The sequence below is a fragment of the Ostrea edulis genome, chromosome 9 (genome assembly GCF_947568905.1).
Source record: "Ostrea edulis chromosome 9, xbOstEdul1.1, whole genome shotgun sequence".
NCBI classification, from domain to species: Eukaryota; Metazoa; Mollusca; class Bivalvia; order Ostreida; family Ostreidae; genus Ostrea; species Ostrea edulis.
Window position 1 is genome coordinate 61,731,632 of NC_079172.1, and position 26,019 is coordinate 61,757,650.

Genomic DNA, 26,019 nt, shown 5'->3' on the forward strand with positions numbered 1-26,019 from the left:
CCAGTCGATCTTCTTGCGACTCTCACATAAATACAAATCTACACGGCTTCATAGAAACGCAACAAAATACTGGAACTTGTCAAAATAACACAGGGGTCTTTATTATAGTATATATTCAGGATTTTTCTCAAACTTTTCAAAGCTGTAACTGACGGCATTTTTTTCAACAATCAAATTATACTCCAAATAACACCTATCGGTATAACTAATTAATATAATCCCAAAGATCGGAAGAAAAATTCAGCAAAATAAACAAGGGAATATTGTTTGAAAGCATACCTACATGTACAATGAGCGTTTCGTCGTGTACTCTGGGGCGATGGTTGCCGAACATAATGAGGTTGCTAAGACCGAGACAGAAACTAACGTGAGTAACTACACGTGCCGTTTGTTTTAAAATATCAGTGGCGGATTTAGAAGGAAAAAAACCCACACCCGAACCTATAAAGGATGTGGTGACTATAAATGAAAGGAAGAAGGAATAAAAATTTATTTCAGTCAAAATGCAATAAAATGCACCATTTTAAATCAATCTTTAAAAAAAAAAAATTCCAAGGCGAGGAACAAGAATTTCAGTCGAAAATGCATCATTTTAAAAAAAATTCCCCCATGGGAGGAGTTAACCCCTCCCCCTTCGGGCCTAAACCAACCACCAACCCAGAGTAAGGTCTAGATCCGTCATTGAAGAAGTACTGTAAGATAGTTATAATCATGCAATTGTGCCACTAAAATGTAATTTTGATAGTGAATTTTCTTCAAGATTGGCATGTTAGATTGTTTCAAATTTGACACGTGCCCAGTGCGCCTCTTCCGGTTTTTTTTTAAACCGAACTGGTGACCCCCGAGCTTAATGCACATGGGAGATTACAAGCAGGAATTACTGACAGGATGAAAATGATTCATGAATCAACATTTTCTGCTGATTTGACGGGTTTATTGCTTCAGATCCACTCTGATTCTAAGAAATTATATATACATGTATTCAATCAGAAATATGTTAAATATTTGCCGTTTCATTTTTCAGTTTATTTGCCGTCAGTTACAGCTTGTATTGCTTTAAGATGATGGTTGGACCAAATGCATTGAAGTTTTACAAAGAAATACAATGTATACCTAGGAATTTGCTTTATCTGGAGAGTTTGTATACCACATTGTACATATTCACAATAAACTTTGACTACTTAGAAGTCTCATACTTGTGGTAATCTTTCTTTAGATTTATTCAAATCATCCAGCACAAATGAGCAAGAACACACAAGTCAAAGGAATTTGAGGTTTAATAAAATCACAGACAACAGAAAATTAACACATCTGAATTATGCATCAAGGAGTCATTCTTTCCTATACTGAACATGTTTAAGAAAAATAAATAATTTCATGTTAAAACTCTCTCACAAAGTTAAACTGTAGTACAACAATTTTCAAAATGTTTTACGTTCTTCATTAAAGAATGTCATATCTGGTCAGAGTTGTCCGTCTTGTCAGACCGTGTACATTTCATACAACAAACGCCTGGTTCAATATTATGTACGTTATGTAAACAGAAAGTACAAGTAAGGCCCTGTATATTTCATTCAATAGATGCCAGGTTCAGTGGCATGTACATGTTATATGCAAACAGAAAGTACTCCATCATAAAACTTACCTAGGCAATCTCGTCACACTGTTAAAGATAAGTAGAAGAGAAAAACACATCAAAATTAAATCAGTTAATCTAAAAACTGTACCGTGGTTTTAAATCTTGAATAACACTTTTACAAATGTATGTGGCCTTGGATAAGGTTTTTTTGAATAAGTACAATTTCCACACACAGTTGTATAGGAATGTTTATATAAACCAATAACACTTCTTGTATACTAAATAAACTTATGCAGGTTTTCTCTGCATGAAAAACAAACCCACCAAAAGATTGTGAGATACCAGTGTACAAGGCAAAGCCCCATACACATAGTAATACCAACCATAAAAAAAAACACCACAGTATTAACTACTTATTGCACATGCCTGAACTGGTCTGATAATACTATTTATAAATGCTATCTGTTTTACAGGTACTTTCTACTACAGATTCTCTAAGGTAAGCCCGGAATTCTACCCATGTGAACATAACGGGGGCATAGTTATCTAGTTATTAACTATACAAGCTCCATGTTCAATCAGTAATCTCGTGACATTAAACATAAAGATTATTTCAACGATACAAAAATTATATCATTACATGAAATTCAAAGCATCCCCACAAATTCTTTGTGATGGGAAATAACAATTACATTGTACATTTACCATTCATCCTGATAAGAATATAACAGTGGACTTTAAAATCCCAGACTAGTGCAATATTTAAATGATTTATCATAAAAACCTTCATGTAATTTATGCACTTTGTACATTTCTAACAAGTCATTGAATTGACTGGTTCAAGTACATTAATAAATAAAAATGAAGTAATTGTCCATTTGACCTATTGATAGGTAACATGCAATGGTCAGTACACGTGCGTATATTTGTGTTAGATTTACTCTGTGTGTACGTGATATACAGTCTGTGCTGTGTTGTCCTAAACAGAATATCCGTAAAACAGTTTGGTTTATATCTCACACAGTTTTAGAAGGATCACCTAGGCTCACTGAGATAATGTTCTACATCACAACTTGTTGAAATTGACGACTAGCAAAATACATCACAACAAGTGACACATCATTAAGGACATACATGACATTTCTTACTAATATACAGTTTTTTGTGACACTTCAAATACAATTCACTTGCGTTCTATCTCATTTCTACAATTTTTTTTAGGTATATTACCATGTCTGTTTTGGAGTTAGCCTAGTATTTTGATAGTTTCTGGTTGTTGCAAGTAAAAATGTAAAGTCAGCTCTTATGTATTACGGTAAGTTGTAAAAATGGACATTACTGTAGCAAAGGAGAGAAAAATCTTTGGAACAATTGGGTATGGAACCTGGTACTCTTACATTACTAGTTAGGTGATCTAACAGGCCAATATATGATGCATAGTAATATTACTACAATATGAATTTTAAACCCATTTTGGAAATCCTTCAAGAACTGTTCATATTGTGATGTAAAAGTAATTTTAGTGAATGTCAAAAACCTCGCATATGTCCCTGAATTGAATCATATACCAAGAAAAATGTATTGTTAAGAGAATTAAAAGATGAGTTGGCCATTGCACTGTGTTTTGACAGTGAATGACCACAGCAATCTAGGAATCATTTTAATGATATATTCTAAATGTTTCTATCCTTCATCAGTTATTTTTATAGCCATCACTCTGTCTTAGAACAGTTAGTAAAGAGTAATACTGAAATCTTGGTACCTACTGTACTTAAGTTACTATGGAATAAACACAGAAGTGTAAGCTATTAATGAAATATTGCAGTTCTGTTTAAGAAAAAGGGGAGGATTCTGAAGAATTGCTACAATCCACACCCTATTCAAAGCCCTCTCATTAAACACGTTATCTAATGCTTTCCTTAACAATGCTAAAACTTATCTAGCCATGTTTATGCTCACACACTCATGTTTTGATTCTAGCAACCTCTACCAATAAGGCAAGACAAAATCACTAGCAATTTGAAGTTCAGTTAATCTATCCAAATAGATATATAAATAAATACATAACTAGATTATAAAGTTAAAATGACTGCACATTTCCATGTTTAGTCCCTTTTTTACACAGTACTATTAAAACTAAAGTCGTAAACCAAAGTCCAGAAGGAAACAGTTTGAATGTGTATAATTAATGACTGTTCCCTCAAGATGACTTCAGGTGTCCATTGTTTGGATTGGGCTGATGAGATATTACTCCATTCTTTCCACTGAGATTGTCCAACGCTGACTGATCCTGACCCCAGTCAATGTCAAACACTGACACTTCCTCTTCCTTCAGGGAAGGTTTCAAAAACACGTTCTGGGAGATCCATGTGAAAAACTTGCCCCCAGTTGGTATAAGTAGTGCCTGGTGTGTCATTGCACAGATTCGATAATACGGCCCATAGAATGGATCCGATACTGCTGGACACAACATGTTATTTAAGTTCACCCAAGATATCTGCAGAAAGCAAAAATTGCATATTGTTACAGAATTCAGTGTCAATCTACAATTACAATATTGAATAAAATGAAAATGTAAAGTTTGAGATATATCTTGCCTCATAGCTTCTGTGATTACTTTCTCCATCATTCAAATGAAACAAGAAAACAAAGCTCCAGTATGCATGTACTTTTAAAAATTGTTAAACTTAATTTAACACAAAGTTTTGTACAAGCTGGAGTATTGTAATAAAACCAGAAATTGAGACCTCCAGTGTTTAGTAATCAGTATAAGTTATGATATGAATTAGATACCAAGTTTAGCACAAATGACAACTAACTTCAGGTTCGGTCACTCTGAAGTGACTTGAAAATTGACCACTCAGTAAGTTGTCCCTCTGATTGTGGCATTGTAAATAAATGTTAAACCTTTCTCCAATGACACAACTGGGCCGCAAGTAGCCACTGTGTCCAATAAATTTCCATATAATTTCTCTCTTTGATTGTGATATTAAATATCTGATATGCCTAAAAACCCAGCATAAAAACATGACCCCCCCCCCCCTCCCCCTCAAGTCATCACTAATAACATAATGAATATACTTACATAGGCAAGTAACTGTACAGGTACGAAGTATATAATATACAGGACTCCCATGGACACCAATGCCCAGCTAAAGTCTAACACAGACTCAGCAGTGTAGGAACCTGCCAAGACAACAGGTTTACAATTCAAGACATGGTTACAGGCTGTATATAGGTTTACAATTAAAGACAACATTATACAGGTTTACAATAAAATACAGGAACCTGGCAAGACATAATAGTTGACATTTTTTATTCAAGACAAGATTGTACTGGTTTGCAATTTACATGTAGGACAAAAGTACACGGGTTTACAGTTCAGGGTAATATTGTAAGGTTTACAATTCAATGTAGGAACCTCGCAAGATAGGATACAGAATTTTTCACTCATATTGAGAAGTCACCAGTGTAGGTGAAGTGCCACAAATTTAGACCTATGTTTAGCACTTGGGACTGTAACAGTGAGGGTTCTTTATCATGCCAATCCCTGCCCCAACACTGAACTTCCATTGTTAAGATTGTATCCAAAAGACCTGTGATTCTCACTTCATTTGATAAAGGAGCAATCACTCCCTATTTCTAAGTCTGAACTCTTAGCATTTGGTAAAGGAGTAATCACTACCTATTTCTAAGTCTAAACTCTTTGGTCTCAGATCAGCCAGGAAGCAAACCCTCTAACCCCTGAGCTAATACAACTGGTGCACCGTGTTCTATTCAGGGGATGTATAACACCACCAGGTGGTACACCATGTACTATCCAAGGAACTCTAACACACCATCAGGTGGTGCACCCTGTACTACCCAGGAGATGTATAACACCACCAGGTGGTACACCATGTACTATCCAAGGAACTCTAACACACTACCAGGTGGTGCACCATGTACTACCCAAGGAACTCTAACACACCACCAGGTGGTGCACCATGTACTATCCAAGGAACTCTAACACACCACCAGGTGGTGCACCATGTACTACCCAAGGAACTCTAATACACCACCAGGTGGTGCACCCTGTACTACCCAAGGAACTCTAATACACCACCAGGTGGTGCATCCTGTACTACCCAGGAGATGTATAACACCACCAGGTGATGCACCATGTACTATCCAAGGAACTCTAACACACCACCAGGTGGTGCACCCTGTACTACCCAGGAGATGTATAACACCATCAGGTGGTGCACCCTGTACTACCCAGGGGACTGTATAACACCACCAGGTGGTCACCCTGTACTACCCAAGGAACTCTAACACACCACCAAGTGGTTCACCCTGTACTACCCAGGAGATGTATAACACCATCAGGTGGTGCACCCTGTGCTACCCAGGAGATGTATAACACCATCAGGTGGTGCACCATGTACTACCCAGGAGATGTATCACACCATCAGGTGGTGCACCATGTACTACCCAGGAGATGTATAACACCATCAGGTGGTGCACCCTGTACTACCCAGGGAACTCTAACACACCACCAGGTGGTACACCATGTACTACCCAAGGAACTCTAACACACCACCAGGTGGTGCACCATGTACTACCCAAGGAACTCTAACACACCACCAGGTGGTACATTTTGGAATAATATCACACATGCACTACCTCGATCTAACCCAAAAAACACTACAAATGGCCAAATGTATCCATATTTTTTCAATGTATCAACTTGATGGGGCCAAGAAAAAACTTTGAGATATCTATGGGTTCGGAATATTGAGATTAAAATACATAACGAAAATGTAGTTGAAACTTTCTCAACTCCACTGCGGTTATGACACTGTAATTACAACACTGACTGTAATATATAATACATATTCATTACCTCCGACTGTAATATATAATACATATTCATTACCTCCAATTTTGAGTAAGTAGAATGGAATGACTAGCATCAGCAAATGTTGTATATAATACACCTCAGTCTCAAATGGCAACTGTAAAAACAACAGAATAGAATTATACAGTGTCACAAATTGCATACAGTGTTTGACAGATCACTAAGAACCAAATCTAAAGTCTCACAAACTGCATACTGTGAACAGTGATTGACAGATCACTAACAACCGAGTCTGGAGTCTACAATGCTTTGTCATTTACTATCACATTAATTAACCTACTATATCTCAACCATGGTTATGTCTAATACCATTATAACATTTTTACAAATCTTAGTCTGTTTCATTCACTAGTACTATGCAACTTTCTTTATGCTAGGAGTGGGCTCATTTTCAGTCTAAGCAGTCACATTGTACCTGATGTATCTTAAAATCATCAATATCTACACCCTGCATGCTCAAGTTACTTTTTCCCTATAAAAACCTGAGGTAAAGTTTGTAGATATAGACATATTTACAACAGGGATGTCAGTTTTATTCTAATTTATTACTCAACAACTCAAAGACTTTAGTTGAGTGATAATCCAGTTCTTGTTGCTTAAATACAAAACCTGGTAAATCATTACTTCCAAATGTCAACATTTATTCAGTCTTAAAACTTTACACTGATACCTGTTGATGCAAACAATCATTATGTTAAACTTTAGATTAATTTTACTATTATATTAATGCTTAAATTTTATTTGACTGACGGTAGTGTATATACCCTTTACTTGACTGAAGGTAACGTGAATAACCTTTATAAAACAAGCATGACCCAGAGATTGTTTAATCTTTCAATACACATGCACTGCAAAGAGTTATGAAAAAGAAGTTCAAAGGGGAAAAAAAGGATTATACAGTTCTGCATAAACTGCTGTGATAAAAAAAAATTTTTGCTATTTCTGAATTTGACAGTTACTTTAGATTTTTTCCATTTTTAAATGAACCAAAGAGTATGACTCACTATCAAATGACATACATGTAGATTTAAAAAAGAAAAAACGGTGATAAGCAAAGTGTGAAAATAATCTATGTACCATAAATTTAACTCAATTTCCTTGGTATAATCTTTTCTAGTTTGATAAACTGCAATTTGTTAAAACTTGTTTTGTAAAAAAGAAGGGGGGGGGGGCAATTTTTGGAATATCTTATTTTTACTTTTTCTCAATTATTTTCATAGCAATTCCTTTGAATAAATTTGAGTCCCTTTATTCAAGGATGTGTTGTGATAAGTTTGGTCAAAATAGGCTCAGTGGTTCTGCAGAATTTCTGAAGTAAAAAATGTGAATATGAATGAAAAGTGTTTGCAATGCCAATGACAGATAAATCTTGATCAGAATAGCTCACTTGAGTCTATGGTTCAATTGATCTAATAAGTATATAAAATGGATGAATTGAAATTTTACCAATCGAGTATTTGTTACAGGAAATAGGATAGCAATGGGTGCCCCTGTCAACATGTGTAGATGAAGACGAAAGACGGTTGTGGTCAGCCTCCCTGGGGGTGCTGCTAGACAGAATATCTGTAACACACAATTTGAGGAATAAAACGACAAACGAATAAAACTACAAACGAATAAAACTACAAACGAACTCATCTGAAAATGGAACTGAAGCCACTGGCAATATAGAGTAAAAACAGCAACAATACATATATATCACATCACATGAACGACTGTTGACACAGAACTTCCTTCAAAAGAATATAATTATATAGAACAGAGTTTGCTGTGACTACCCTCAATATCATTTACACATATATCCAATTGATTACAAGGTATAGAAAATATGAACCTTAAATCCATTTTCATGCAAATTTGGCACTAGGTCTCTTTTGAAAATCTTAATCTGCAACTGGCTCTGCTTAATACATGCATATGTGATAATATTCAATCACATATCAGGGATTTTTTAAGGGTCTCTAGGAGACAAAATAAGGCCCCATTCCAAATGCTAAAAAGCAGGTATTTTTCCCAATTTTTGCTTTGAAGTTCCCAAACAATGAAAATAAATCAAGCAGGGTAGCCTCATCGTTCATAAATATTCTTCACAGGCCCACATATTACAATTTTTGCTTCAAAATTTTTAAGTAATTAAACCTAATTTTTTGGCCTCTACTTATTTGAATGAGGTAAGCTTTGACCAAATTGAAAGTCAGTAGGAGCCCAATTATACCTTAAAGCATTCTGGATTGGGTTTTTCCCTATTTCTTTGTATGAAATAATTTCAAGCAAACGTCGCTATTTTTCCCAATTGGAAAGGCCCTAGCCCTTGAAATCAAGACCTTTAAAAACCCTGCCTATGCATGTATTTTCACAAGAAAGCCTACCTTTACAGAAATATTGCATAACTATGAAATAATCGTATCACCTTACCTGTTCTACAGATATCCCCGATTGTTACAGGTATTAATTATTTAGGAACCCTAACGATACACGCCATGCTTTATATAATATTTGTTTGAACACATTACATCATCCTATTACATCACTCTCTCACCTGCATCATTGTTGCCACATGACAGGGGTTAACAATATAAATCATCTGTTTTGTAGCAAACTTAAAGCCCAGTTCAATCCCAAATATCAGACAATGGATCACTAAAAGAATCCTCTTCCCCACCGGATCCGGTTTGATGACGGGATTCTTTGGCAGAGTCAGGTGTGAGATGGTCCCATACAGAATCATTCCCGCTGCGGCGCAGCTGATTAACGTCTCGATGATTCTCTGTTTGATGCTGATGAAATCTCTACATTCAATGCCACCATTCCCTGCCAGGTCAAAGTCCACCCCACCGTAGGCCCAGGCAAATAGACCAGAGGAGTTGTCAATGTCTTCCATAGTGCTACTCAGTGTCACAGTCTACCTGTGTGGAGAGGACAGCTTGTAATACATCATACAGTCTACCTATGTGGAGAGGACAGCTTGTAATACATTTTACAGTCTACCTATGTGGAGAGGACAGCTTGTAATACATTTTACAGTCTACCTGTGTGGAAAGGACAGCTTGTAATACATTACAGTCTACCTATGTGGAGAGGACAGTTTGTAATACATTTTACAGTCTGTGTGGAGAGGACAGCTTGTAATACATTTTACAGTCTACCTGTGGAGAGGACAGCTTGTAATACATTTTACAGTCTACCTGTGGAGAGGACAGCATGTTATACATTTTACAGTCTACCTATGTGGAGAGGACAGCTTGTAATACATTTTACAGTCTACCTGTGGAGAGGACAGCTTGTAATACATTTTACAGTTTAACTCTGTGTGGAGAGGACAGCATGTAATACATTTTACAGTCTACCTGTGGAGAGGACAGTTTGTAATACATTTTACAGTCTACCTGTGGAGAGGACAGCATGTAATACATTTTACAGTCTACCTATGTGGAGAGGACAGCTTGTAATACATTTTACAGTCTACCTGTGGAGAGGACAGATTATAATACATTTTACAGTCTACCTGTGGAGAGGACAGCTTGTAATACATATTACAGTCTACCTGTGTGGAGAGAGGACAGTTTGTAATACATTTTACAGTCTACCTGTGGAGAGAGGACAGCTTGTAATACATTTTACAGTCTAACTCTGTGGAGAGGACAGCTTGTAATACATTTTACAGTTTAACTCTGTGGAGAGGACAGTTTGTAATACATTTTACAGTTTAACTCTGTGGAGAGGACAGTTTGTAATACATTTTACAGTTTAACTCTGTGGAGAGGACAGTTTGTAATACGTCACATACATTTTAAGATTATACAGTACAATGATACATCGTTTATCACGTCAATTTTCTATGGTTTGAGAAAACTTGCATTACAAAGGAGTCTGGATTTCATCATTGACAAGATGCCCCTGTTTATGCAAGTTTAATTTCTCTTGTTTGTGGAGGGTCTGAAATCATGTATACATTTTTTAAAAATCAGACTAGTTTTGGGGTTATGATGCTAATAAGCTGATTTGATCAAATGTAATTTGCATAAACACCAAAGGCATTTCATTAGATTATAAAATGTTCAAAACAACTTACTTGCATAATAAACAAAACAACTACACAGTTGTTACTTATATTTACATTTTATTTTACTACTGATTTAGATTTCCCTACGATTTTAAACATGATGGAAACAGCAGTGATTTATCATAATTCATAAATAAGAATTATATGCATATGCAAGTCCCGTCTGACGCCCCAGATGACATGTGTACATATCATTTGACACATTTTAATCTGTGGTGAATAAAACAGAAACATACTATTGGGTATCTATCTTTTAAATTGATAAATTTATTACCAAAACAAATTATAAATTCATAACTAGACATACCATAACAAGACCAATACACCTAACAAGGTGCTCATACATATTGGGGCATATTCAAAATATTGTATAACTGAAGACCAGAAAGATAAAAGTTTCAATATCATTCATGTTTCACCTGAATATAAGTCACAAGATACACTAAATTGTTTTGGTATTTATCACTAATCATGGCCTAATGAACAGTGTACAAATTTTCAGGAAAATTCATGCGCTATAATCTTTTAGAAAATGTGACTACTGAGGAAATCCTGTCCACAGATTAACGGACAAACAGATGTAAGGCAGATTTCAATATCTTCCCTAAACTTTGTTTAAGGGGAGAGAGTATACAAGCATATTTGTGTAACAAAAACAATTTCGATGGTTTTTTTTATATCACCCATTTTCCCACAAGTTAAAGGTGTGTGATTCAAGGAAACATAGAGACCATGCCTATTATATAATGTCTCCATATAGACAGATAAAATCTAAATATAACTCCATCATACAAAATCAATCCAAACCATAATAAGTAATAGTTTCTGTCATTACAGGGTTCGAAATTATAGTTTTCAAGCACTAGTCTGTACGGATGTTCACTAGTCCACAAAGCATTTCACTAGTCTGTCCAGTATATTATATAATGATCCCATACATTCATTTTATTTATTAGTATTTAATCAAACCAAACACTTCACAGTTGCCAACGATTCAGTTTCTGACACTTTTAAAACAGTAGAAAAGACAACCATACTTTATTTTGCTTTCATGATCTTCATATTAATTAAGCATACAGTAACCTCTGAGTTACTCGTGTAAATAATAACCCCTTTTATAAACGTCCACGTATTTCAAAGGTCAGCATGTCACGCAAACACTTAACCATGCAGATAATGGATCATAATTTCAAACATCTAAGAGACTCAGACAAATTTGCTAAAATCTTAACCAATCTATCTGGATTTTTACTAGTCTTAACGGACTAGTGCCATAGAGAGTAAAATACTTTTAAAGTCCGACATGATCTTTACTAGTTTCGAACTTACAGACAAGAGGTAATTTCAAACTGGCCTGCAATACAATATGATACATCAATAAACATTAAGAAAAACAATTTTCTAGTTTTCAATTGTTGAAATACAAATACAGGGAAATCTTGGTGGCTAACACTTCAAATGCGCAAATTTTTCAACATCTCGAGGTGATTGTCCAGTCTCAAATTCTTCTCCTATGTAAATAAGCAAATTTACTCTCATTTTCTTAAACCCTTTCATTTTTGGAGACTCAATCTTTCAAAGTAAAATCAAGTCCCCGAGAACTCATCATGAAGAAAACATTGGTTTGATCACTTGGTAATAAGCAATGAAATTTCATGAGATATCTTACCCCGGGGATTCATTCAGGACTGATAAATGATCAGCCATATTTACTGAATTTTCTCCTTATTCATTTTCAGATGAAAGTAAGTTTTAAGATTAAATATATTGCAATTGGAAAAACAAAAATCATAAATTCTCTCACCCTCACACGAATGAAATAGTTAGATATCTGGACATGCAGCGTAAATGCAAAAACTAGTCCTTCGAAGCGCTTATTTCCAGATTCGAAAAAAGCTCAACTCTCAACCTCTTGAAGTTTTTGTATGGTTTTTTAAATCACCTGAATACATATATAATCAGTTTTCTATGACGTAATTTGTGGTAAAAAAAATTTAAAACCACGAAACAATATCTACATGGAAGTGGTTGTGAATGAGCAATTTCCTAAAAAAGATTAACCCTAAATTTCCTTGAGGAAACATTTTTCCTCTTGTATATTTCTCTACATCCCATCTGACAAAAGGCCCATAGGCCGCAATACTCACCTGAGTCACCCTGACCCAGCCGTTAATTCTTAAAATAGATTTTACCCTTTATATTCCAACAAAAAACTGTGACCCATGATTGAACAAACTTGAATCTACACTACCTGAGGATGCTGGCATATCATGATTAATCGTTTTTGGTGAGAAGATTTGAAAAGATTTTTCCTATACATTTCATGTAAAAATTATTAATCTTCTGTTGTAGCCCCACCCTACCCCTGGGGGCCAAGGTTTAGACATACTTGATCTTCATTATGTCAGGAAGCTTCTATGTAAGTTGTATCTTGAGAAGATTGAATTTCTTAAATGATCCCACCTACCCTACTTGTTGCCTTTTCTTGATTATCTCCCCTTGGATGGGAGATGGCCCTTTATTTGAACAATTTGAATCCCTTTCAATCAAACCAAGGATACTTTATGTCATTAGTTTGGTTGAAATTGACTCCTGAAGTAGTTCTGGAGAAGAGGATGAAATTGAGTAAAGTTTATGTCTACAATGGCAGACATTGGACAGATTTCAATCAGAAAAGGTCACTTGAGCCTTAAATAGCTGAGGTCATCCAATAAAATATCTTGAAATTAATTTCAATGAAACAGACTGAAAATCTTACCAAATTTAATGGCTCTGCAAATCCTCATGTCACGTGTCATTCATGCTTATTTCTCCTTGATAAAAATAGTTAAAATGCATTAGTATACTTGTGCAAATAAATACACCTGTCATTGGTGGTTTTGTGTGACAATTCGAGAGATTGCATCATCTATCAGATCCAAATACTGCAGCAACATGGACCTGCTTGAAGACAGCTTCTACAATTGAGGGGATATGATTTACATATCATATAAAAATTATTTAAATTCAACTAATTTCAATGTTACATTTTAATTATCATGCAAACTTTACATGGAGGATATGTTGAAGTCTGTCGAGGTATTTATCGCTAATTTTCTACGTTAAATACTGACAATACAACTTTGGGTATACACTGATGTTGAACTTCCTGATAGATAATATCAGATTCTACTAAATGATATCTGTAATCAAACACTCCTAGGTCCATCATAAGTTTCACATGATTGAAACGAAGTTAAAAATTACTCTGTCATCATACTTTTGTTAAAGACCCGGAAAATTAGACGTGACCTTTTCAAAACGGATGTTTTTTTACCTGGTCTATCTAGGTGTTAATTGCTATACACAATATTAAAAAAAAAATATTGAAAATCTGCCAGTTGAATCCATCATTTAGAAAAAAGAATAATTTAAATGAATATATCAATTCCTTTATTCAAATGAATTAATTGATTTGAAATTATTATTGACGTTATTAATATGACCAAAATTAGAAATTTGTGAGGGGATGTTTATAGAACCATTTCTTGCTGGTTTTGGGGTTTTTTTTTGTTTATCGTTTCGTTTTACCAGAACCGTTGTTCTCCGCGACAACACAAGATTGACAGAGGCAGTCTGGACAGTGACCTGCATGTAAATGATGCTCGAGAAGGAATTATATATAGAGCGATGGGCATGAAACCTGGTGCTGCTACAATGGGAACTTTTTATTTTTCTCAATCCCAAATTCCAACACGATAAGCTAATCGCTAAAGCTTGAATGGTAGTTAATTTGTACGGTGATTTTTGATATTTTCTCCTGAGATACGATTTGACTGTGATTGATATGAATCTTTAGTTCAGGAAATTATCAACTCATAAGTAAAAAGAAATATGTTGAACTTATTTTTGTGGTAGATGAAAGGGGTGGATATGTGCCTGCAGTCAATTGCGACAAACACATCAGAGCTTGTGTGCTTGATTAACACACTTGACCGAATCTGTCAGTCAGGGCCTGATGGACCTATTGGTATTTGATTGACAAGCAGTGAGGCTGTTTGTTTGTTTTGTTTTGTTTATTTATCTTAGTCCAGGTAAATTTCAAGGGATTGGGTCTTTGATAGGGGCTCAAAAACTTGAAAATGTAAACAGATTTTAATTCCATTAGGTGTCATTTTATTCAATCAAAAAGTACACAAAATATTAAACATACCTTCTCAAAACAAATTCCCTGTTTGTTAATTACATATATGAATAATATGAAATTCTTTTCCTGATCTATTTGTCAGCTCTATGTGTCAGTATGGCTATCTCCCCTATCTCTCTTTAGTATAAGAATACATTTACTCTTTCAAAAGTATGCAAGATTATGAAATAACAATATTTAAAGACTTGATCATCTACATGCATGCATCCCCTACCCCCCTTTAGGACACTAAAAAACTACAGAAAATTGTAAACAAAGAGAGATTACCCACCCCACCCCATTCTGAATTAATTAGTCACACAGCTGGCTATTAATAAACAATTGGATAACACCCATATATATTGAAAGTTAACAGATCATTGTAAAAAATTTGATACCAGTAAAGTAGATTGGTTCATTAATACTAACAATACATTCATCAACGAGACACAAAAAGAGACTTCATACTACTCACAATGAATCAATAATCTAAAAGAAATCCATTTTCAAATCTCCAAATTGTACACCACTTTCCAGTGTGCAGATATAAAACCTGGTGTTTAAATAGCCATGTGATATACTAGCTTCTCCTACCTGTATAACGAGCTGATCTGTCACAGACTGTTTACATTGACTATATATACTCCTCTACAGCTAATGAGTCTGCTAAGTCTGCTGGAAGCCTACTCCTCCAACTATACACTGTTTTATATCCTCTGACCCACAGAAACCTGAGCCCCATCTGTTTTACATTTCATATCTATGGCGATCTATGGTCCAACTTCATATATACTGGATCATCAGTTATTGATTATCAATGAGTAAGAATCTCTCTCACAATGGCCCACAACAACATCAGTCAATTAAAGACAGGGGCTGAGCAGTGAATAAAGAAATATCACTCCTCCCTCAGGTTTAAAAACATTGCACACCTGACTGTATACTGTATACCCATTGGTAGGGAAAGGAAGAAAATTGATTGTATCAAGGCTAAAAGACGAGAACTGTGGTTTGCATTAAATTAGTAATTATGAGAGGGACGAACAGACCGACAAATAGAGAGGACAAATTCAATAAACTCTGGCAATCGATCATATTTTCAAATGATTAATTTAGTGGTGAAATATCACAGACCATAGATGAAATCATTAATGACTCCTAATCACTTAGCAAGCTCATGAAATTTCACTGCCAAAATAGTAAATTTTAATTGATGAACTTAACACAGACAAGAGATATATATACATACATGTTTATGCTATGACAGATAAACACGACTGAAGAAGATAGGTATAACACGGTCGAAATATTTCTAAAAAGCGTTTAGAGTTGTTTTTTTTTAATATTTAATTACTTCAAAAAAAAGAAACTTTATATATATATATAAATTATATGTATATAAACTATATAGCATCTAAGTTCAGCATCCTTTTAAATCATGTTTGATGATGTACTGCACAAACCATCAATATTATTGATTATTTCAAACAATGAACTGCTGCAGATATATAGACCTATAGAAAACTTTAAATTGTTTTCAAAATTGATTTCTTTCAATGAAACTACAAACCACAATGTATTTTGAAAACCCCCAGAATATTGCATCAATAATCATGACAAAATGAGTTGTCTACACCTGCACTGTTACTGACCTGCCATTAAAACTTTTGATACTTGGTGTCAGTTACCCTTATATACAGCACCTTATATACAGCATGTGACATGCTTCAATTATCTTGTGGAAATACATCAAACTTCCAAGATCCTTTTCAGCTGAGACACTACCTGATCTTCCGCAGGTGTGTACGAACACCGAGACATTCACCCATGACCAGAGCTAGTATAGCAGAGAAACTTCAACTTCGATGAGTTCAAAATCTAAAACTTTACATTTATAGTGCTAGTAAAACACATATTCATAAAATAAATCCTGTCTGCATGTGAACAATGAATCAGGTCACGTAGAAATTCAACAGACCACTTCAGCGACAGATAATATTACATGAGGAACTTTGAAATGAAACACAATGCAATTTCTTAAGGGGCGATATAAACCAGGAAATCACTAGATTTTTAAATATAACCCCCCCCCCCCCAATAAAAACCAGTGACACGTTTTGAATAAACATATCATGTATACCAAGTTTTCTAAATACAGTGTATACCAAATATTGAGTCATCTAGCACCCCCCCCCCCCCCCCCCAAAAAATATTTCAGAAGTTATATGAATTTGAAAAAAAGAAATCCATGAGAGAATTTAAATTGAATTTAAAAAAATCAAGTCAAGGAAATTTTTCTAGGTCAGTCAAGGAAACACTTTTTTTCAAGTCAATGTTTTCATCTGAACAACGTAGAATATTCTGATATGTAACTTTCCACAAGACAGCAGAGTGCTTCCTCTAACTCGTCATACCTAAACATCCTTTGTGGGACATGGATTATAACGGCCTACTTCCCTGATGTAAATCATCATCTGTTCACAATTTCCTGTCCTTCTGACGAAAATCGTGAAACCTATCTGTTAAATCACATTTCAACGCTGTCCATACATTAACTCTTTGTATTTTCAAATTTCAAACCACAGATCCTATTGTAAACAGGTATTCTCAGTATTCTGATAAATTTACCTATATTGACCTCTCTGACCTGTAAGGGGGATACATGTCACTACGGCAATATGCCTCCGATCAATCCTCTTCCACCTCCTGATATCCTCCCCCCCCCCCCCCCCCCCACCCCATCCATCCTTCTTACACTTAAACAGGTTAATCTTTCAACACTGATAGAGGAGGGTTTTTTTCCCTGCAACATCCCCATGGGATTGCCTTATAAACATAGTTAAGCTAAAAGACAAAAATCTGTAAACACTGCAGTAACACAATGATTATAATCCACTCTATGTGGATCGAGCTTCGGTTCACCTAGTCTACACACTGCAGTGTTCTACTCCCTTTAGGGTAATAATGTAATAGATGCACTGCATAATGCATAAACTCACACACAGGAAGTGGATGTCTGCAGCTACATGTGCATCCAAACTGATGGTTCTTAATAATTAGTATGTGGCATTGTGCATAAAATGTTTTACAAACTGCAAACAAAAAAATCTTGTTATAAAATTTATAGTTCATCAATATAATTAAGGTACCTCTGAGGGTTCAGCTCTGATGCTGCTGATATTAAACCTGATGCGCATGCTTTGGTATCACATAAAATATTTTGAATTTAACATTAAAAATACACAAGTACCTATGCTATTGCAAAGGAAAGATTGAATTGGAAGTAGATTTTATATGACTATATCACATCAAATATCTGATAATATCCGCATGGCCAACTGACCTGATTTAATTTACTTACAGTGATTGTACTTTAGCACTAACACACAAGTCAGTCCACATGAACTTTGTTTTGTTGTCATGAGTGACATTGTTCACTAGATGTTTATTTTAAAATAAATACTTCAAAACAGTATTTCTAATATCCTGAATAAAACTGACCAATGTACTCAAAATTAAACAACTGCAAGCTTTACTTAATTAATAGTAATAAGAGGCAAGATAGAAAATTTACATTTTTTTTTCATCAAGACAGCCCTTTTCTACTATTCATTTACATATTCATTTACAAATTAAAATGTACATGGGATAATCTTTAAATGTCACTTTGAATGTATATTTTTTTTTTTTAAAAGTTAATTCTTTCAATAAAAATCATGCAAATGATATTGAACGACAGAAACCTATGAAGTTTTAACTCTCGCTTCCCCCAACTGCTTTAATTCTTTAAGATTTTTTTAAATTCAACATTGATCTCTAGATCTTGCCCCTAAAGCCCCAAAATCACTAAACTTTGAATAGTAGCTGATTCCCCACAGATAATGTTAAATTTAATGAAAATTCCCCATGAATAAAGTATATAGTGTCTTCAACGAAATAAAATATTTTCATAATTCATGAATGTTTTGTCTGAGATGCATTTTTCTGTTTCATTGTATCGACTTCTTGGTGTTTTTTTTTTTAATATTGTTTGCAATTCAAACCATTTAGTTATTAGAATTCTCATATACTTTCATTATTGCACAGGGATTTTTGAAATATTACCAACTGCGACATCACAATCAAAACACCAAATTTTCACCATTATTGATTATGACATCTCATTGGCAAACAGTGAAAAGTGATGCTTGTTATTTTTCAAATGCTAAAAAACAAAACAAAGCACAGTCAGCAAATCAACATGACATTCAATTAAACAAGGTAAATACAAACGGGGGGGGGGGGGGGGGGGGGGGGGGCTCATTTTTCCACTGTTAAGCCAACTTAATATGCCTTAATACCATGCAGTATCTTAATTCAATAACAACACTTACAATTTTTGAAGTAAGTACAATCAGAAAATAGTTAGTTTTTATGACTGATACAAATTCCTGAGGTATAACAGGACAGCCAGCACAACATTCAAATCAGACAGTGGATTAGGAATATTAGCATGCTGGTTGAAATTCGATGCTATGGTAATGCAGTCACATGGGTCTTGATTCTATTAAATATGGGCTATTAGAAAGCACCATCCCTTAGGTGAAAAAGATCACATTTTCCCCAAAATAAAAGGGTGATTTTCCCCAATTCAAAATTGACTTAAACAGGTTGGGTACACTTCCCCTATACATGCTATAGCTAAAATGCAATTATCATTCTTTGGCAAGAAAATAAACATTACCATAAAATGGTGTTTTGATTGAAAATAAAGGCATATATTCCATTGCAATGCAGAATAAGTGCGACACACACTCAACACAATGCCAATTGTCTCTATAAAATTGAGAAACAGTCAAGAAATTTTATATCACCATTGCTGCGAACGAGGCTGAATATAATACACATTGTGTGTTTGTTTTCCATCGGGATCTGGGTTAGAATAAGTCCTCAGTACCCCTTGCTTGTCGTAAGAGGCAACTAAATGGGGTTGTCCTCCGGATGAGGCTGCAAATGCGAGTTCCAATGTCACAACATGTATGGCTCAATAAAGATCCCTCCCTGCTGAAAGGCCACAAGCACTGAGCATAGGCCATAATTTTGCAGCCCTTCACCATAAATATTGACACCTCCACATTTGATTCAGTGAAAAATTGTTGAGAGGGATATTAATCAATATACAATAAATCATATAGTTGCAGAAGTATAAGACATTTTAGCACATTTTTCTTCTTTTTACGTGAAAACAAATGTATTCCACTGGTGTTTTTCTCGGTTGTACGGGATATAATTACTCTTGCTAAAGAGGGATAATTCTGTTTTCGCTAAAATATCTCGCAGTAGGGGAAGTATCTCCAACCTGTTAAATGTCCCATGATTAATTTTAACGTCCTAATAGAGATTAACTTTAAATCAACTTCCTTGATATCGTTCATTGCTGATTAATATTTCTTTTAGTACCTCTAATAATGTAGTTGTCTTGAACAAAATGTCACTTTTTGCCAATTAACTCAGCAGTCAGCCCCAAATGTTTGAACGAGTTAAATTGCAAAATCGTGCAAAAGGAGATGTTTTTAAAATGACACAATTAAAAAGGAAATACGTGATCTGCATAACAAACTCCAAATAAAATAATGTAAAATATCAATTTCTAATGGAAACTGATTGACGCTTTGTTTCAATCTGTCAATAATTTACACATTCAGCTGATCGAATACACACTTCGGTTATATAACATTGTTTATGATAACTCCAAGTATTAAAATTCAGTGAACCTTCACTTACCGTTTTTTAATTCTTTTCGGTGATTTAATTTTACAGCGTAGGCGGCACAGAAACTCTTTTTATGATTGCTAAAATGGATCAAACGACCCCTGTTTCGGTGAACCTTTAGTCTATTGACATGGAAGCCGCTTTACTGCCGGATGTGAGGAAGCTGAAACAAATAGAGGTTAAAATTTATCCAGATAGCATCGAAAATTATTGGCATTAAGCTTAACTTATGAATGTTTCTGTTACCAAAAATAACTATATCTCTTCTAAATATGGACTTCTGACATATTTATCTATCAACCATTTTTTTCTCCGGACCTTTCTGCATATTATTCCGCTTTCCAAGATCAATCGCAACTTTTCGGGTCCAACACACCACTGTTTGATGAACAAGCCCGAGATGTTGCGATCGTTCCACGATATTTGATTGGCTCATGAACGTCTGGAAAACGATTTTACGAACACTAGCATGCCATGTGGATTATTTGAGAAGAACGAGAACCTCAAAATGATTCTCACAGAGCTTGACGTTCCCACAGAAGGTGTTAGACATGTACAGGATGAAACTACTGCCTATGTAGAGGGTACCAACCAGGGGAACGGCTCGTTGTACATCACTGAAAGGTAAACCAAAAATATGTTGTGGTAACCCGAATTTCCTTGAATCTGTTCCTTTTAACAATAAATTTGTTAAATGTATATTGTAAGACCTAATATTTAAAGAATGAAGTAAATATCCATTGGCCATTTACCTTGCACCGAGCTGTTTTGGCAATAACCCATTCAGATTATCCATACTTTTACTTTTCGTACATGGTTTCAGTTTGTTGACATGGAGAAGCAGTAACGGACAAGGATTTTCTCTGCAGTATCCCGCCATTAGTCTTCACGCGGTCTCCAGAGACCTGGCTGCGTTCTCTCAGGAGTGTTTGTATCTAATGGTGGATGGAAAATTAACAGGTACAGCTGGATCAGGCACCTGAACAGGTTGGGAAACACTTCCCCTATAGCGAGTTATTCTCGCTAAAACGCGATTATCCCTCTCTAGTGAGAGTAAATATATCCCGTACAACCGAGAAAAACACCTGTGGAGTACATTGCTTCGTGTTTCACGTGAAAAGAAGAAAAAGTGCAAAAATGTCTGATATTTCTGCAAATACATTAATCAAAACAAAAACACTCGCAGTGTACATTGGATTTCAGACTGCTTCCCTCTGATGCAGCAACTTTTGATATGCAATTTCTTGATTATGTTGTCAATTTCATACAAACAATTTGGATCTTGTTGAGTGTGTGTCGCACTTATTCCGCGTTGCACAAGATTTGCCATTATTTCCAATAAAGACGCCAAAACACCTGTTTATGGTAATGTTTACTTTCACGTTAAAGAGGGATAATCACGTTTTAGCGAGAATATCTCGATATAGGGGAAGTGTACACAACCTGCTGAAGTGTAGATAGCGTAAAGTTCTTAATATGCAACACACACACACCCCCCTTCCCACTATACCAAATTTAAATACTCAATTTCACTACAAAAATAAAGAAGAATTCACTAAATATTGTTCCCATATGTTTAATGATTCTGTTACCTATTTTGAATGGGGTAAAAAAAAAACATAACAGGATGGGAACACTTCCCTTATAGCATAGGGCTGAAACAATACGCCCCCTTCACAAGTATCTCTCTCTAGCAAGAGTAAATATATCTTGTATAACAGAAAAACACCTGTGGAGTACATCTCTTCGTGTTCCACATGTAAAGAAGAAAAAGTGCTAAAATGTCTGGTACTTTGAACTGCAAATATATTAATCAAACAAAAACACTCGCAATGTTCACTGGATTTCCGTCTACTTCCCTTTTGATTGATATATGAAATTTCTTGACTGTGTTATAAATTTTATAGAGACTATCTGCGTCATGCTGAGTGTGTGTTGCACTTATTCAGCATTGCATAGAATTAGCCATTATTTTCAATAAAGACGCCAAAACACCTGTTTATGGTAATGTTTACTTTCTTGCTAAAGAGGGATAATCACTTTTTAGCAAGAATATAACTCTATAGAGGAAGTGTTCCCAACTTGTTAAAAGACAATTCCAGTTATGATTGATTACATGTGTCTGATTATTACTGATAATCGATTATGGTTTTGGTCTGATTGCCCATTACTATCATGTATGTCTTGTCAGGCTGATGTAATTCTACTTCTGTCTTTAATCCAGATCCCATGCCATCATTACTTGTGTAGGAATGGGAAATTCGACCTCTGGAACAAGGTTAGCTGTCTAGGCAAAGCCTCGTCCCCTTGGTGGAATTTCGGATTTTCCCTATCCAACACTCATACTAATGAAGGATTAAATTTATTCTCATAAAAGCACAGCAGTCGTGGATTTATCCACTATGCATGTCTAACAAGCGTTAACTTTTCTCTTCATAATTGTCATGTTAGATTAAGGGAGAACATTAATTAAAAAATAACGAACAGTGAACGATCAATCTCTTGATACAAGCAAGCAAGGTAAACACAGGTCACTGGAAAAACCGTGTGCTTCATTTCTCCATGCAAAAAAGTTAAAACAGATTGAAGATCTTGATTTGACAACAAAGTTATATCGTAAACTCAGTCATTGTAAAATTGACAGTTGTAAAATGTATAGTGTTTACTTTCATTATACCCCCCGCAACAAGTTGTGGGGTGGTATACTGGAATCGGGTTGTCCGTCTGTAGACGCAATGGTTTCCGGGCTCTAAAGCATTATCCTATCCACCTACAGTCACCATATCATACATATGGACTACCCATGGGATGAAGATGTTCCCTATTGATTTTGGGGTCAAAAGGTCAAAGGTCACGTGCACTGGACATCGAAGTAGCAATATGGTTTTTGGGCTCTAAAGCGTTATCCTTTCCACCTACAGTCACCATATCATACATATGGACTACCCATGGGATGAAGATGTTCCCTATTGATTTTGGGGTCAAAAGGTCAAAGGTCACGTGCACTGGACATTGAAGTAGCAATATGGTTTTTGGGCTCTAAAGCGTTATCCTTTCCACCTACAGTCACCATATCATACATATGGACTACCCATGGGATGAAGATGTTCCCTATCGATTTTGGGGTCAAAGGGTCAAAGGTCACGTGCACTGGACATCGAAGTAGCAATATGGTTCGGTTTGTCATGCCATTTCTTTTTTACACTCAGAAAAGTGGTAGTTTATACCTATTACCAACACCCTTTGGGAGATTGAGGTAAGCGGGGGGTATTCTTAGTGAGCATTGCTCACAGTACCTCTTGTTTTATATTTTACTAACCCAATGGACTAATGCAGCAACCTATAGTGTCAGGCATTTGATGATAGCACACTCCAGATCAGTGTTTCACAAACACATTTGCATAGGTTTTTTAGAAATGTAGGTTTTTTTATGGGTCCTGCTAGAAATTGATGCGTTCTGACAGGAACTAGCTTGTTGGAAATGTTTTTCTGGCCATGCATGCTTCTGTGCTAGTGATACTCGTACAGTTACTGTAACACAGTCTAGATATTTGTTCATACTTTGCAGGAGACACAGACACAGGTCATAGATCATCAGGGGAAGAGGAAGTCATTGGTCCTTTTGAGGGGGACACACCTACCACAGAGATCCGATTCGCACCGTCTGACAAGGGGTGTTGTAAGTACTCACCAGATTATAAAGCAGTGTGTACCACGCAGCTCAATAAAACTAGCAGGTTTCATTCAAAAGATGGATATGCTTAAATATGAATCTTTGTCCTTGTTTGTCCAACTTTTTTTTTGGGTGCTCCACAAATGCCAACTATATTTCACAAATGTCTACATAGAATTATCTTCACAGATATGAAATGTGAAAGTAGAGTCATGAATCTTTGAGAAAAAACAAACCATGTGATATTGATTGTTTTTATTCCTGTTGTCCCATGGATTGTTCCATCTAATGAAATATCCTGAATATAGAGTCGTGTAAAGTTTGAGGTATCCCCTTGTAATTCATTGCAAGTTGAGATATAGTAACAGGATTGTTCGTGTGTGGGTGAGTGTAACAATGAGCTTGTAGAGTTTACAGGCCACGTTTTTTGCTTGCTTGTCTTCATGAGGCAAATGCTTTACAACTGTGTGATCACAGCATTCATTCAATGATTCTAGTCAGTCAGACAAAATCAGGAAGCATTAAAACTTACTCTAATTATAGATATTTAAAATTATAAAAGATAGTGAGAGAACGTAATATTCATGTACCTGCTACATTCTTTGTTGCCATTGTAACCCCAATTTAATGCCATTGATTTTGTGCTTTCGAAAATATTGTTATATGACAGATTTCCAGGAGATTATTGACTTGTTCTAATTGACCTAACAGAGTTCTAGTGAATTTTTGGATGGGCCTATAGATTTTCCTATCCAACATTGATGAAGGCAGTATATGATATGTATACCAAAGTCAACTCCCTAGTGACAGATTGTATATCATTTAACGCCCCGCTCGAAAATATTTCACTCATGTGGAAACGTCGCCATTGCCGGTAAAGGGCTGCAAAATTTAGGCCTATGCTCGACCTTTGAGCAGGGAGGGATCTTTATCGTGCCACACCTACTGTGACACGGGGCCTCGGTTTTTGTGCTCTCATCGGAAGGACCGCCCCATTTAGTTGCCTTTTACTACAAGCAAGGGGTACTAAAGACCTATTCTAACCCACATCCCCATGAGACCCCTAGAAAAAGAAGATTTGCAGCTTGTATTGATTGTCAAAATTTCTTGACAAAAGATTTGGTTTTTAATGCAAGATGTTTATGAGTTTCTTTACTTCTAATCGTTTTCAGAGACTAGATGATTTTGTATTTTGTGGTTTTTCAGTGGATGCCATGTTTAATGCTATGTCTGACTGCCAGACCCTACACCCTGACGAACAGGACACAGACTCAGAAACAGAGGGTAGGTTCTATCTTATGTATTTATTTATACTCACACTTGTCTTTTTTAAAGTTTGGATATGTTGTTGTTATCCCAGTCTGTCTGTCTGTCCGTATGTCACACTTATCTTCCTTAAACTCCTCTTAACATTTTAATCAATAGTAAGCAGTAGCACTACATCAGGTGGGAACCTGTACATGTGCAATAACGTTTTGGAATTTTCATTATCGTCCTGGGGTCAATTGAGGGTCGAGAAATGTTATTCTACAGAAACCTGGTTCCCAGAACTCCATTTACATTATATGCAGTAGCCAAATCATCCTTATTTTGAAAATAATTGTTGGGATCATGTTGATTTGCAGCAAGGTTTCTGAGGGGTTTTTTCATCGGGGGGGGGGGGGGGGGGGGGGTCAATTGGGGGTCGAAAAACAAAGTTTTTTTTTTACAAAAGCTATGTTTTCAGAACTCTCACATTATAAGCAGTAGGTAAGTCATTTCATGGAATATGATTGGTGCTGACCTGTAGACGTGCATCCTGTGGACCAATTAGGGACAGAAAATTGTAAAACAAAAATAATTGATGTACCCCTCCCCCTTTTTTTCTTACATAAAATCCTTATTTTCA

At 35.6% G+C, this 26,019-nt stretch overlaps 2 protein-coding genes across 9 annotated transcripts in view; one reads left to right on the forward strand and one right to left on the reverse strand.

The window, feature by feature from the left end:
• Positions 1 to 1,259: 1,259 nt before the first annotated feature.
• On the reverse strand, positions 1,260 to 20,808 carry LOC125660423 (transmembrane protein 164-like). Of its 8 annotated transcripts, XM_048892257.2 has the most exons (9): positions 20,705 to 20,808; positions 20,471 to 20,621; positions 13,301 to 13,355; positions 9,019 to 9,385; positions 7,926 to 8,042; positions 6,498 to 6,576; positions 4,665 to 4,765; positions 4,177 to 4,199; positions 3,913 to 4,076 (listed from the first exon to the last, which is right to left on the reverse strand). In XM_048892257.2, the coding sequence occupies exons 4-9, from the start codon at positions 9,358 to 9,360 to the stop codon at positions 4,064 to 4,066; spliced, it is 675 nt and encodes a 224-aa protein (XP_048748214.1). In that variant the 5' UTR covers positions 9,361 to 9,385; positions 13,301 to 13,355; positions 20,471 to 20,621; positions 20,705 to 20,808; the 3' UTR covers positions 3,913 to 4,063. The 8 variants fall into 8 exon arrangements, with proteins under 8 accessions (XP_048748208.1, XP_056005809.1, XP_048748209.1 ...); XM_048892251.2 differs by lacking the exon at positions 4,177 to 4,199 and having other exon boundaries at positions 1,260 to 4,076; XM_056149834.1 differs by lacking the exons at positions 4,177 to 4,199; positions 13,301 to 13,355 and adding an exon at positions 13,407 to 13,499 and having other exon boundaries at positions 1,260 to 4,076.
• A 49-nt stretch (positions 20,809 to 20,857) lies between these two features.
• The window catches only part of LOC125660425 (methylosome subunit pICln-like), a 7,056-nt gene continuing 1,894 nt past the window's right edge, over positions 20,858 to 26,019 (forward strand). The window contains exons 1-4 of the mRNA XM_048892258.2: positions 20,858 to 21,082; positions 21,282 to 21,418; positions 24,027 to 24,137; positions 25,338 to 25,415. Coding sequence (XP_048748215.1) covers positions 20,928 to 21,082; positions 21,282 to 21,418; positions 24,027 to 24,137; positions 25,338 to 25,415 — 481 coding nt within the window. The 5' untranslated portion in view covers positions 20,858 to 20,927. The remainder of the gene's footprint in view (positions 21,083 to 21,281; positions 21,419 to 24,026; positions 24,138 to 25,337; positions 25,416 to 26,019) is intronic.

Excerpts from the sequence above, each read along its gene's own strand:
- LOC125660423 (XM_048892251.2), bottom strand. The coding sequence starts at position 9,360 with ATGGAAGACATTGACAACTCCTCTGGTCTATTTGCCTGGGCCTACGGT. Across the intron at positions 8,043-9,018 it reads ATGTGGCAACAATGATGCAG|ATATTCTGTCTAGCAGCACC; the intron begins GTGAGAGAGTGA and ends TGTGTGTTACAG. Across the intron at positions 6,577-7,925 it reads CTGTAACAAATACTCGATTG|TTGCCATTTGAGACTGAGGT; the intron begins GTAAAATTTCAA and ends TTGTTTTTACAG.